Here is a 13,129-nt window from a genome sequence, read left to right on the forward strand (position 1 = left end):
AACGGGGAGGGCTTTTCATCATTTTCGCTCAGAAATGGACAAACATCTTAAATCCAAATATCTCATAAATCATAAGGAAGGGAGTTGTTCTTTCTTCCCTGCATTCACCAGCCACACTTGTATGTGTCTAGAACTGCTCACTGGCATTTTAAAGTTGCGGTCTGCCTGCTGGAGGAGAGCAAGGCACGGTCTCCAAGCCGTGCTGCTCCTCTGGCAGCAAGGCAAAGGATAAGCGAGAGAGAGAGGAGGATCGTCTTTTGGTTTAGGCTCTGTGTTTAGGTTTTTATGTAAATGTAGGTGTTGGATAACAAATTATGACAAGATAGTTTTACCTTAGGTTTCTACTTATACATGAAGGAATTTAGAAGATGTTACTACTTCCGTACATGTTTATACCATTTTTCTTAAAGTATGAAAGCAGATAAATTGTAGAAGAAAAAAAAACCAGCTCCATAAAAACAGATCCATAAATTGGAATGGTTTTTGAATCTCCTAGAAACATGTTTGGATAAGGAGATGTTATGTCAAATAACTGACTGTACCTTTGTAGCTGTTGGAAGGCTGTAGCAGTGTAACTGATATTGAAGGATCCTGAAAGCAGTATTAACTATCCATTGTGTCACAGTCATGAAAAGTAAAATGTCATTTTTGCAGTTTCTTCTAAAAGTTTTAAGTAAGCTATTTAAAGAAGACTAGTAAGTTTTGGACTTCAACTGTTGGGTTTTTTTAAACTGACAGCAAAAATTCCTATCTCAATCTAGTCCAAAGACACCATTATAGATTAAACATACTAAAATAACCAGTGTTAAATTCCTATAGCTGTTAAGTGTCATTTAAACTTTTGCAAAAAATGCATAGATTCATCTGGTTTAAGTTGGAGTTTTTTAATTTGTTCGTTGCTGGGGTTTTGGTTTGGTTTGGTTTTACAAGCAAGAAAGGTAATACATGATGAAAAACCTTAACAGTATGATTGAGGCTAATGTGCAGCATTAGATTTGTTATCAACGAGATGTATTAAAATGGGAACAATGAACTAGCGAAGCCATCTTGTGCATGGGATTATTAAATTTACAGTTTGCTGTTGCTAATTTGTTAGGAGGCTTCAGTTGTTGGTTTTGCAAAACCAATTATTAGATGAAATGCCCTTTATCATTGCCACTGGAGGACTAGCTCTGAATCAGAGCTGTGTCACAATTGGAGTTAGCCGAATGGTCCGAGTTCAATCCCATTTACCTAACAGAATTATGAGGATGATGCTGACATAATGAATAGGTTCTGCTCAGACAAATGAAGTTCCCTGGAGATAACTGAAACTCAGTGCAGGGCCGTTCCCTTCCTCTGCTTGATATGAAGAGCTTGGACTCTACTAGAGTCAGTCCTCATGCTTTTATCAGAATTACATTACTTTTATGATCTGATAAAATTCAGTCTAGTGGCAGTGACGCAATTATAAAGATGCTTAGATTTTTTGGTTCTGGAAGACATTGTCTCTTAAATTATGCTTCTTCAGCAGGTGTATTTTGTTCACTTTGATGAAATATGTGTTAACTAGAATAGCATGGTAGCTAGAGATAATACAGAACTGAATCCTTTCGTGGATCCTACAAAGAATATTGTGTTTTGTGGTCAATGTTTTATGACTAAACACAAGAACTAGCCTGTATAGTGGATTCTGAAGGATTCTTTCCACCATTTTTTTCTTCTGATTCATAATGTTCATATTTATACTTGTGAGAAAATTTTGAGAACAAAAATTGTTTCCATTTTTCAAATGCAGTCAGTGAACCATATACCAGTATGAGTCAAAGACAAATGATAATATTGAGAACTGTTCCATTATCAGATATTTAAAACAAGATAGTTTATTAAAAACAGTCTCAGAATGAAAGCAATTAATTTTATGTCAGTGTTAAGATTTTCAAAAGGTAAACTGTTCCCCAGTATAAATTTCTGTTTCACCACCATGTTCTCAGAGCACTGTGAGAACCAAGAATGTTTTTCTGTGGTGAATGTTTATGGATGTTCAGTGGCAATGTGAACCGTGTTCAGTCTGTGAACAGAGAGCTGTAGCTCTCAGAGTGCTAGACATTTTTCAGAGGCATTTGTTTGGAAAGACTTTCTGTTGGAATATAAGAAATAATTCTGCTTGTGCAGCCAGCAATGTATATGTAGCACTTCATGTAGCACAGAACAGAATCTTAAAATATTTTTCCTGTTAAAAAGTGTCGTGGGTTAGTATTTGTCTTGTGTATATAATAAAACAAATATTCGTTCTTTTAGGGTGAAAAAGGAGATAAAGGAGAACCAGGACCAGAAGGCACTCATGGAAAAGAGGTAAACTGAATGATAACAAAACAGCCAAGTTACAAACTGGTTTGGGGGCTGGTTAAGCAATGAAATTCAGAATTTATGTGAGAAGAGTGGTGAATTTACAAAATGCATATACCTGGAAATTTAACATCCACAGGATGATGCGGAAAGAAAAAGAGACGCACTCAGGTGAGATGCGAGTTCTTAGGGCTTCAGGTAGGACAGGAGAGCTGTGGGTAGGGGTGTGAGGGGTTCCATGATATTTCTGCTGAGGGCTTATGAGATAAACTGAAACAAGCATGGGGGTTAAAGCAACACAATATAGATGAGAATCATTCCTGGTTGGATAATCTGCGGGGAAAGAGGGCATTTCTGGAGGCAGGGTAAAGCTAGGCCTGGGGCCTTGATTTCTGAAAAGGAAAATACAGACTGTTAGCCATTCCTGGGTGAGAGCCATGGATGTGCCACGGGGCTCATGTGATAGAGAGTTTGAGTTAAAATTTCACTTTTTTTCTGTGCCAGATTTCACTGCCTACTCTCTGTTATATTTTCTCTGCCATATTTGAGGTAGAGCATGAATCTGTGTCTAAAAATACTGGATAATCCTGGTCGCTGAGTTCACATTCAAGCTTGAACCTGAGCTAACACTATAGACATGCCCAGTAACAAACCTTACTTCTGCCTAATTTATTTTTAAATTTAAATTTATTTTTATATATATTAAAACAAGGTGAGAGAGCAGAAAATCAGATTTTTTTTTTCAATGCAATACTAAAATGGCCAACCAGCAAGACTTAAAAAAAAAAAAAAAAAGTAAAATCAAGCCAACAGTTTTCTTTATCCCACTCCTCCCCTCCTATTTTCTCTTGACCTAGCTGGGGGTCAACCTTGGTTTAGGTTTTAATGGAAGATATGGTTGGCTCTCCAATTGCAAACTATCACAGTTGAAGGCAGAGAGGATCTGATGAACCTGACTGTCCAAATTCTGTGCTCGATGACTGGCATTAGGACTGGAATCCAGATACAGGATTTGGAAAAACCATTCAGCAAAGCTTTTTTAAGTAACTTTACCAAAAGAGTCAAAGGGGTCAGTATTTCACACAAAAACTCTATGACAGCCTAGCTGGGTCTACTGAAAATGCAGTAAAACAGACTGCATAATTATGACACTTTTTAATGTCATCTGGCTTTCTACGCACACTGTAACCATAAAAATATTTTTGCTATTTTAGGTTCTTATGCTAGATAAATCAGGCTATTTTTTTTTGCTAATGGTGGATGTCCTCCATATGAAAACATATACTATGTACTGAGCTGAAACTACGTTTAGGTATTAAAGAGGTATTCTCTTGTAGCCTGCCTGTCTGTAAAGGTGAACCGTATACTTCTGTCATGCATACATATATGCTGACAGCATGGAAAAAACACATCAGTGTTTCTTTCCATAGCTCTGGGGACATTTCTGTGTTGGTCTTACACGATCTCCTTTACTACATGTGATCTTGTTCCATAAACCTTTTAGGAAGAGTAAGGTATACCAAGTATCTGGTGAACTCTAGGACATATTTGACATAGTGGCACTATGAAAGTGTAAAATATATTTTATATTTTGAAATATTTACTGAACTGTTGTAATGTGTCAAGAAATTGTAGATTATCATCATGGGGACTGTTATTAAAACATTTTGAAAGTAAAATTGCATAAGGCAATATAACATTACATTGTTTGAATCCACACAGAAATCCTTTTTAACAACACTTACATAAAATGCTTTGGACTCAGTTATCACAGTGCATGGAGATGCCAGTCATTAAGTTTAAATTTAAAGGACTGTGTATCATTGACTCTTGGTTGCTATCAGTGTCTCTCAAACTCATTCCACATACAGAAATGTAACATCTGATATTTCTGAAATAATCAAGTTAATCTGCTTACATGGTTGTAATCTGCAGTGCTGTATAAAGAAAGCCTGAAAACACTTAAAGCCGGCACTATGGGCTGCTGGCAGCTGTTGTGTCTCTGCCTGGGGGAGTGAGGCTTTCTGTGCTTGCAAGTGAAGAACCTGAAAATGATGACTGCACATTTTATCTTGCACAAATGGTAGAAACACATTTGAATTTATTTTAATCAAAATCTGGAAAATAAGTTTCACGGAAATAAATTTTGGGTTGCTAGCTGTTACTCCTTGTGTTTTCTTAGCTGTACAAATGTTCTTGCTAGAATGTAGTAACATGACAGAAGGGAAGCCAGACCTGATTTGGAGACAAGATGAAGAGATACCTAAAAAGTTGAATTCCCTCATCCCTCACTGGTTGTGCTAACTGGGTCAGTCAGTTTCATTGAGAACCAGGTTTGGATGCGGGAACTGTGAATATATTTAACTGCTCTGTGCATCTCCCAGTTCATCACTCCAGGAATCTGAGCCAGGATCTACAATGCTTTGTCCCAGGCTGGGACATTATTCAAAATCCATCTGACAACATGAATACCTATTTAAAAACCACTAATGTGGTTGCCTTTGTATTTAACTTCTTAAGGAGTAGTTATAATAATTTAATATATTACTAATGTTGTCCTCCCACGGTATGTGTTCACGCTACATCTGTAAGCAGGTATTTGTGTGATATGAACAGCCAGTTTGCTTGAGTAGTATCTCTAAGTTTTACCCCTTGGGACTTTTACAGCCACTTGATGTTAATAATGCTGTCATTTGTGTCACTCTTAACACACGGAGGTTTGTGGACACACTGTGTGAAAGAAATCTTATAAATATAGTTTCTTCTCTCTCCATCACGCTGATATCCCATATGGAATAAGGACAAATTTACAATGCAAATGTCCATGAAACTGTGGAGTAAGATCTATGTGATATTCATACATTTGTCATTTGAATAGAAATGGAGAGAAAATATTTATCATTGAAACTTTCCGACTCCTTTTGGAGTCATGTCATTTTCTTGATCAGTGGTGCAGTCAGGAAATGAATACCATGGGGCACTACCAATTAATGTTTTGTTGACATAAATCCTTCAGCAAAAGTAAGTGAAAACAGAAAGTTTTATGATATTTATCAGCATGTGTCATGCATAGCTAGAGGAAGAATAGAATCTTTATTGTGAATTGAAAAGAAAAAAAACCACCTGAAATGAAAATCTAGTATGTAATCTCCACAGCATTAAACCAACTGGTTCACCAATTTTTTTTTTTCTCCTGCTGGGAAAAGGTGGTACCTTAAGTGACTTTTAAAATATTTTCCTACATAAAACTTTGTTATTCTTTACATACCTGATGTCAAAGACTGGATGTCTAAAGTTCAGTGAGTGATATAAAATATCAGGTTTTCAATGGAAAGATGGAAAATATATCAGACCTTTCTATTTTTATGCTTGTGGGAAAAGGCAAACTGAAATACAAACATTTGTAAAGCGATCCAGTGTATTCATATGGCAGGAACAGTCACTTACCTTCACACCTCCTGGCCTGTCTCTCTAATGTTGAACTCTCTTGTAAGGAAATATTTGGTTAAGAAAGGAAGAATCCTATTGCTTGAAAATATGAAGTTGGTAATGATATTTAATTATATCTAGAGCTTGAGGATTCCATTACGAGCAAAAGTATAAGGAGATAGTGCACATTGTTCAGGATCCAGAAAATTCTACAAGTGTAGCAATTTGAAGTTTTTAAATGACATGGGCGTGAAAAGAGCAACAGCAATATTTAAAAGTACATAAACTGAAAAATAGTATATTGCTTGGAGCTTTGAAAAGACTTTGCTAAATTGGAAAAGTTATCCCAACATATACCATTTGGTGTTGTACAGCTGACTGAAGGTATTGGTTTAGTTTAGATTTTATGGAGAAAGTGTAGTTCTGTTGTCTTACTTATTGGATTATTTCCAAATTTTATTACTTGATGTAGAGATTGTTGATTTGATCTATAATAATTTGGTTGCATGTTGTTGGTTAATGTGTTGGATGGTTAACTGTATTTCTAATACTTTAGATAATAAGTGCTGTTCTAGGAGATTTTAACCTGATGGGAGATTGAACCAGATTACTCTAATGCAGGCCAGGGAATTTGAAATAATGAATGATGTTTTTCCAAACAGATGTCTTTTAGAGTGAAAAACCTGTTCTCCTCAAAAGATTATGCCGGTCTTACTGCAACACTCTTTGCCATATGCAGGCTGAGTAGTGCATGTTTCACGAATACGTGCATTTCCAGTGGGCGAGACTTGGCTGCTGCAGGAGCTGCTGGAGTCTCCTGCTTGGGGTCCAGCTGATCTCTGCTCTTCTTTCGTTGGGAAGAGCAGCTCTTGTCAGCTGCTGGTACATCTTAGCTGTTCCGTCTCTTTTCTGTGATGGTGTAGAAGGACTGGCTGCTGCTCTCTCTTGCTGAGAAAATTTTGAGTGTATGATACAGTTTTCTCAGACCTCAGTGAACCTGCTAGAGTATGTTAAGTCAGAATTCATCAAGTAGAGCATTAGAGCACAAAAAAAAGTATGTTTTACTTGGAGGGAACACTTAACATAACAATTTTCCTAACATTTCCAAACTCTAAAAAGAGTTTTCTTATTGATAATTTTGTGCAAAGCTAACAATTCGGTTATTTTGATACTCTTTTTAAGACTTCTCTGATCAAATTCATGTCAAATTTATGGTAAACATTTTGTCTCAGGGTGAGAGGTTAATGCACTTCTCAGATATTTCCCAGCTGTGGATAAGTAAGTAACTGATGGCAGCTGAGAAAACACTGTGGGCCCTGTCTTCTAACACTACTGGTGAGGTTTGCAGTGTGGTTGATATCTCTCTATTCATCTTAGTAGTTCGTCTTCAAGGAGATGTCAAACAGAACCCTGGCTCTCGGTGCCCTTGGTCTTCAGTCCATATGGAAACCCTTCAGTCCAGTTGTCTGCTGGCAGGTGGTGTAATCCTTAGAAACTCTGGCAGCTCTGTAGGAGTTTCCCAGTAAGCTTCCTCTCCTCACCTTCCCTTTCTTGAGCCTTTGGAATTTGGTTCCAGAACAGCTCGTTGTCAGTCTACTGCTGAAAGTCTTCCTCAAGCCTCCCTGGCCTGTCATTCAAATCCCCCTGTTTGGGCTGCAGAGCTTTTATCACAGGCTTGCCAGCTACTTGCTCTCAGCCTGAGAAATGTCTGCTCATTAAACCCTTACAATTCCCTTGTGTGGCTTGTAAACCCAGCCGAACATCACAGTGTCAAGGTTAAATGCAACAGACCAGTCTGCAAGAAAATCTAATTTACAGAAGCAGACTCCTTTAAATTACAGGATGCCTTCGCCATCCTGCGTGAGCACCAACGCAGGTTTCCTTTTTAATATAACTCTTGTAGGCTGTATGGGAGTACTCACAGAAGGTATATACTTGGTTCAAGTTGTTGCTGTTGTTTGATGGGCTGGTTAGATGATGCTGCTATGGGCTAGAATTCCTGCATAGGCTGATTCCTCAGACACTACAGGTATATGGGATGTGATTTCCCAGCACAAGGAGCAAGCTATGAATCCTCTGTCCATTTTGCTACTGATTGGAGTAGTACCAGTTTGAGGATCATCATGGTGACCCAAAAGAATTGGCTTAGCAGAAAATGTCATTCAGTTCTCTTTTCTCGCAAAATCTTCGACTGTTCTGATCTTATCCAAATGACTGAAACCATAGGAGGTGAAAAGCTGTTTAGTTTTCTGGTTCTAATTATACCTGCCACTTCTTTTGAATCAATAAAATATTCTGATTTGGTAAGGAACAGATATTTATCACATCACTAAGTTATTTTTTTCCTCACTGTGGAACTCCAGAGCCCAGTAAGAATTGTGTGAGATTGTAGCTGGTTTAAAAGGAAAATTCAAATAGAAAAACTGTTGCCTTTTATGCCAGTAGTGTTGGGACACCATTAATAAAATCCCATTCTTTGAAGAATTTGTAAAACTGTGGTCCTTTCAGAGTTTTAAAGCACAGTTACTGGTGGGTATTTTGTTTCTTTGCTTTGGTGTTGGTTGGTTGGTTTTTTTGGTGGGTTTTTTTGGTGTGTGTTTGTTTGTTTGAGTTTTTTTGGGTTTGCAGGTTTTGTGTGGGGTTGGTTTGGTTTGTTTATCTTAATTCAGTTGATTTTGTAGGCTGGTTAAGACTCCAGAAACCAATATCAGAGAAAAGACTGGCTGGTAAAAGATTTGTCAAAAATATCGTAACTTCTGCTTTAAATTATTTCCACCAGAAGAAATACCATTGTTATCCCCTTTCAAGCAAATAGCTTCACACTAGTTTAATCTTTCCCCTGTTGGCTCCAGTTTTGCTGACTTTACACCCTTATTGGTATTTGTGATATACTTGTTCCAGTAATTTCTCCATTGGTCAGCAATTGTGTTACAGTAATGCCTGTCTTGTTATATATATAACATTTCTCATTTTTGCCATTTCTCATGTTGTTATCTTGTTAGTGGTGAGCTAGCCTTCTGCATGCATACCTTATTGCTTATTTTATATTTTAGCATTCATAGAGGAGCCTCAATGCGAGTTTATTCTGACCTGCAAAAAGACCAAGCTGTAATCCTGTTTGTGAACTCACAGATGTGTATTGTCATATTCTTCAAAAAAACCTAGAATTAACTTGGGATAGAATTCAATAATTCATTTACTCTCTGTTATGAGAGCTGCTGGAATTTTTACTCAGTTCCTGAATTTTAGGGAAATCTGATAACAGGCTCCTTAAGTCAATAGAAATTAATTTGTTGTTTTCAAAACTGACCTCGCTTTCCTAAAATAGGGCCGAAAATGAGCTTTTCTAATTCAAACCATAATCTAAAATCATCCAGATTATATCTGTCTAGATAACCATATCCATTTCACTGAAGCATCCTGTTCTGGTCTCTGCCAGGGATGGGATACGGTACTGTACAGTGCTACAAAGGGCTGCAGATTGGACTTAGCATAGGAATTCTTACTTCTTAGTAAGTTACCTACTTCTTAGGTGGTTTCAGAGACAGTCAGCAGCAGCTAAACCTTTTGGCAGCTTTAAAAGAGTGGCTGTCAGGAAGAATAGTCATGATGCAGTACCAGATGTGTTTTTGCAAGCATCCACTGTGTCTGAAACTTATTAAGATAATATTTTTAAAAGATATATAATGTGTAAAAGAACAAGAAATACTTCTAATGGGATAACCTTTTAAGCAACTTTTTTTTTTCTGATTCTACTTTTCTTTCTTCAGGTTATAAACTGCAAAGGAAAGCTAATTCAATTATTTTAAAATAAATACTTTTATATAAAAACCTTCCCAGGTTCTCAAATATTCTGCTTCAAACACTGCAGGGCTTGTTGTCAAATATGTAGTTTCCCCTTGTCCTTTTTATGTGAGGTCAACCTCCGTGGTCATCGTCTGTGCACGAGCTGTCGAACTGCATACCTCACCGAGCTGCACTGCAGGAACAGTACCAAAAGCTTTAAACACACCAATTAGAGAAAAATTAAGTTCATAGTTGGACAGTGCGTGGCTTGGATTCAGTAGCTTTCATCTGCAGTTGTATTTTCTATACAGTAGAGCCACACACATACATATCACCTTCTGTGAGGTACAGATTTTTTTGTCTTTTCTCTTCTGTAAATGTAGAGCCGAACAGCTAATTCTTAAATTCAAACCTATTGTTCCACTGCTGATTTGCTAATATTGCTTTTGAACCAGATCCATACAGTTTTCATACCTGAAAAATCCCTAAAATCGCTTTTTAGAATATGGAGTGTTTGTGTTTTATGCTGTCTTTCAGAATGAGGTGAAAAGTAAAATATAGTAAATGCAGATAATATTAAAACTATGTCATAAATATGCAGATTGTTAAAAGAAAGCAATTTTTGGCTTGGTTTTTGAATCCATCTGCCTATTACATTTTTAAAGTTCAAACAGCAAAACTACTTCTGATTTAACTATTACATATTTGGCAAGCTTAATAAAGGACAAATCAAAGCTGAATCAGGGGTATTTACAACCACCATAAATTTAATCCAAAGTGGGTACTTAAATGCTCGTATAGTTCTAAATGATGTTCCTTCCAGATGGTGAATTAATGTAATTTTAGCAGGAAGTGAAGTTGCACAAATATGCAGTATTTAGAACACTCACTGATTTAATGTTTCTGTACCCACCAAGGCACAGATGTTGCTTATCATTTTCATGCCAGTTGTCTCTGTCTTTCCAATATGACAAACTGAGGAAGAGAGTTTGCAAAGGCAAAAGGGGGGCTGGGAAGACCTTAACTTAGTAAACCCCAAGTCAGATGTAGATGAATCTTTTCTGTCCTTGACCTATTTAGCCTCCACAATAAAAACTATGGTGACCTACGTGTGTAATATCTCATTATGATTTGGTCCTGTGTTGCCTATATCACCGCCATTTAGTTTCTAAGCAAAATCTTTGAGCTTGTAGAGCTGTCTTTGATTTACAGTGTACATGCTTTCCAGCCGCATGCCTCTAAAGCAGTGATCAGAGGGATGGCACAAGACAAATCTGTCGGCTTAAACAAAAAGGAGTTCCTGGTATGTTGGTCCAGCATAAAAATTGAGTTCATTTCTTACTGCAGAATGGCTTGCATTTGCTGGGCATGTTTCAAAACATCTCACTTTTCCTTGGGTTTTGCAGCAAGGAGAAGACAACAGAGATTATGTGCTGCGTGCTAAAAGGTTTTTTTGGGGTGCTTCTGGTGAGGCATGTTACTGAAAGAGCTGTATCATAGATATTGCAGAGGGTAAATTCAGAGTAGATATGAGAAGTAAATGTTTTATGATGAGGATGCTGAAACACTGGAACAAGTTACCCAGAGAGGTGGTGGATGCCCCATCTCTGGAAACAATCAAGGCTGGGCTGGATGGAGCTCTGAGCAATTTGATCTAGTTGAAGATGTCCCTGCTCATTGCAGGGGGGTTGGACTAGATGAACTTTGAAGGTCCCTTCCAACCCGAACCATTCTATGATTCTACGACTGTGAAATTGCTGCATATGTAACGTGTAAGATTAGGCAGTATTATCTGCTTCTCCAGCTGAAGGCAGAGCTAAGGAGGGCGATATGAAGGACTCGATCATTTCTCTGATTGCCTTTTCAAACACTGGTGAAGATCAGAGTGCCGGAGGATACGCAACAGCTCTGAGCTTTAGTGTGCTGCAGCTCAGCATTGCTACTTGAAACAGAATCCACAGCTCTCTGTTTACCTCTGCCTCTTCCCCAATTTTAGCAGAGTTTACGTGAATGCACTAGTACTTTTCCTAGTATTCTATTTTATCTTGGTCGACCATGCAAGATACAGACCTACTGGGGCCACGAAGGAAAGTTGTGGGTGCCCCATCCCTGAAAGTGTTCAAGGCCACGTTAAATTGGGCTTTGAGCAACCTGGTCTAGTGGAAGGTGTCCCTGCCCATGGCAGCAGGGTGGGAACTATATGATCTTTAAGGTCCCTTCCAACCCAAACCATTCTACAGTTCTATGATTTCTACATGTTACTTGCCATAATCAGTCACAATCAAGTAGATAGTTTGACTTTATATGTTTATTTATGTGTTGAAGACACATGCATTCTTCGATAGGTGTTCCTCTGTTCACAAAATAATGAAAATAAAGAATTATGAGATAGGAGTACTAATAATGTGGTAATATTTTAAGGCTTAGTTGGTTAGTATAAACTAATTCACAATACTACAGGATTTTGTCCAACACTTTCCACAGATGACAACAAATATGCATTTCGCTTCTTTGCCTAGGGACTAAAAGGTGACCCTGGTAGTCCTGGTCTGGCTGGTCCTAAAGGAGAAAAGGTACTTTTTTATTTTTAAAGTTGTAAGTAATGTGAGTGTACTGTGCATATTTCTTCAATATTGAACACGTTGCCTTAACTACATGTGATAAACACCCACTGCTACCATTTGTGTAGCTTAAGGCTTGAATAATATGAATACAGACTAACTGTAAATATGGAAGACAAGTACTTTTTATCACAAGAAATTATGAAAATAATTCAGAGCAGGAGCCTGAATTTGATGTTCTAAATTGCTCTCTGGGTAACCTGGTTTGCTCCCGTGGACTGAACCCGAAGGTCTCACAGGGCGATTCGTACCTCAGAGACCCAATTTTGTGAATGATTTACACGCTCAGATGTCTTTACATGTGCAAGCTGTCACACTGAGTTCAGCAGCCACCCTGTGCATGTAAGCTGCAGCTTGTAATTTAACATATGCAAATGTGTTTTGAAGGATTGCTTTTTTAAAGCTGTGATTCATTTATGCAGAGACGTGCCATTTTTTTTCCATTTAACCTGTGGTGCACTCTGTACGTCTATGCCATTACTGAAAAAGGAGGTTGCTTTACTCATATATTTTCATAATCAGAGCATGTTTGATGATTATACTGAATTTACTTCTGCGGTGGTGCATATCCTCTAAAATGCCTAGAGGTTAAAAATGTATAACTAAAGAGACTGTTGATTTATTTACTCTCCTGTTTTAACTAGGGAGATGCAGGACCTCCGGGACCAACTGCCTTGAGTGTAAGTACACATAAAACAAAAACAGATGAAAGAAAATCACTAAGAAATGTTGCAGTTTTTAGCTTATTTGAAATGTAAATACTTTCATTATTAAATTTAAGAGCAAGGTCCCTCTCTTTAAAATGCCTCTACATTTTCTATATGAATTGTGAAGGAGATAAAGGGGAATTTCATAAATATAGACAAAATAAGCATATTTAAAACATATCGTGTCCCACCAAATACTAACAAGAATATTGTTCGTTTGTTGTGGGGGTTTGGGGGGTTTTCGTTTGTTTTGTTGTT

At 37.5% G+C, this 13,129-nt stretch overlaps 1 protein-coding gene across 1 annotated transcript in view; it reads left to right on the forward strand.

Moving 5' to 3' along the window:
- Nucleotides 1-13,129, forward strand: part of COL19A1 (collagen type XIX alpha 1 chain) — a 186,104-nt gene that overhangs the window by 82,269 nt on the left and 90,706 nt on the right. Inside the window, exons 12-14 of the mRNA XM_065632140.1 lie at nucleotides 2,281-2,334; nucleotides 12,063-12,116; nucleotides 12,809-12,844. Coding sequence (XP_065488212.1) covers nucleotides 2,281-2,334; nucleotides 12,063-12,116; nucleotides 12,809-12,844 — 144 coding nt within the window. The remainder of the gene's footprint in view (nucleotides 1-2,280; nucleotides 2,335-12,062; nucleotides 12,117-12,808; nucleotides 12,845-13,129) is intronic.

Source organism: Caloenas nicobarica, chromosome 3, assembly GCF_036013445.1.
Source record: "Caloenas nicobarica isolate bCalNic1 chromosome 3, bCalNic1.hap1, whole genome shotgun sequence".
In the NCBI taxonomy this organism is placed as follows: Eukaryota; Metazoa; Chordata; class Aves; order Columbiformes; family Columbidae; genus Caloenas; species Caloenas nicobarica.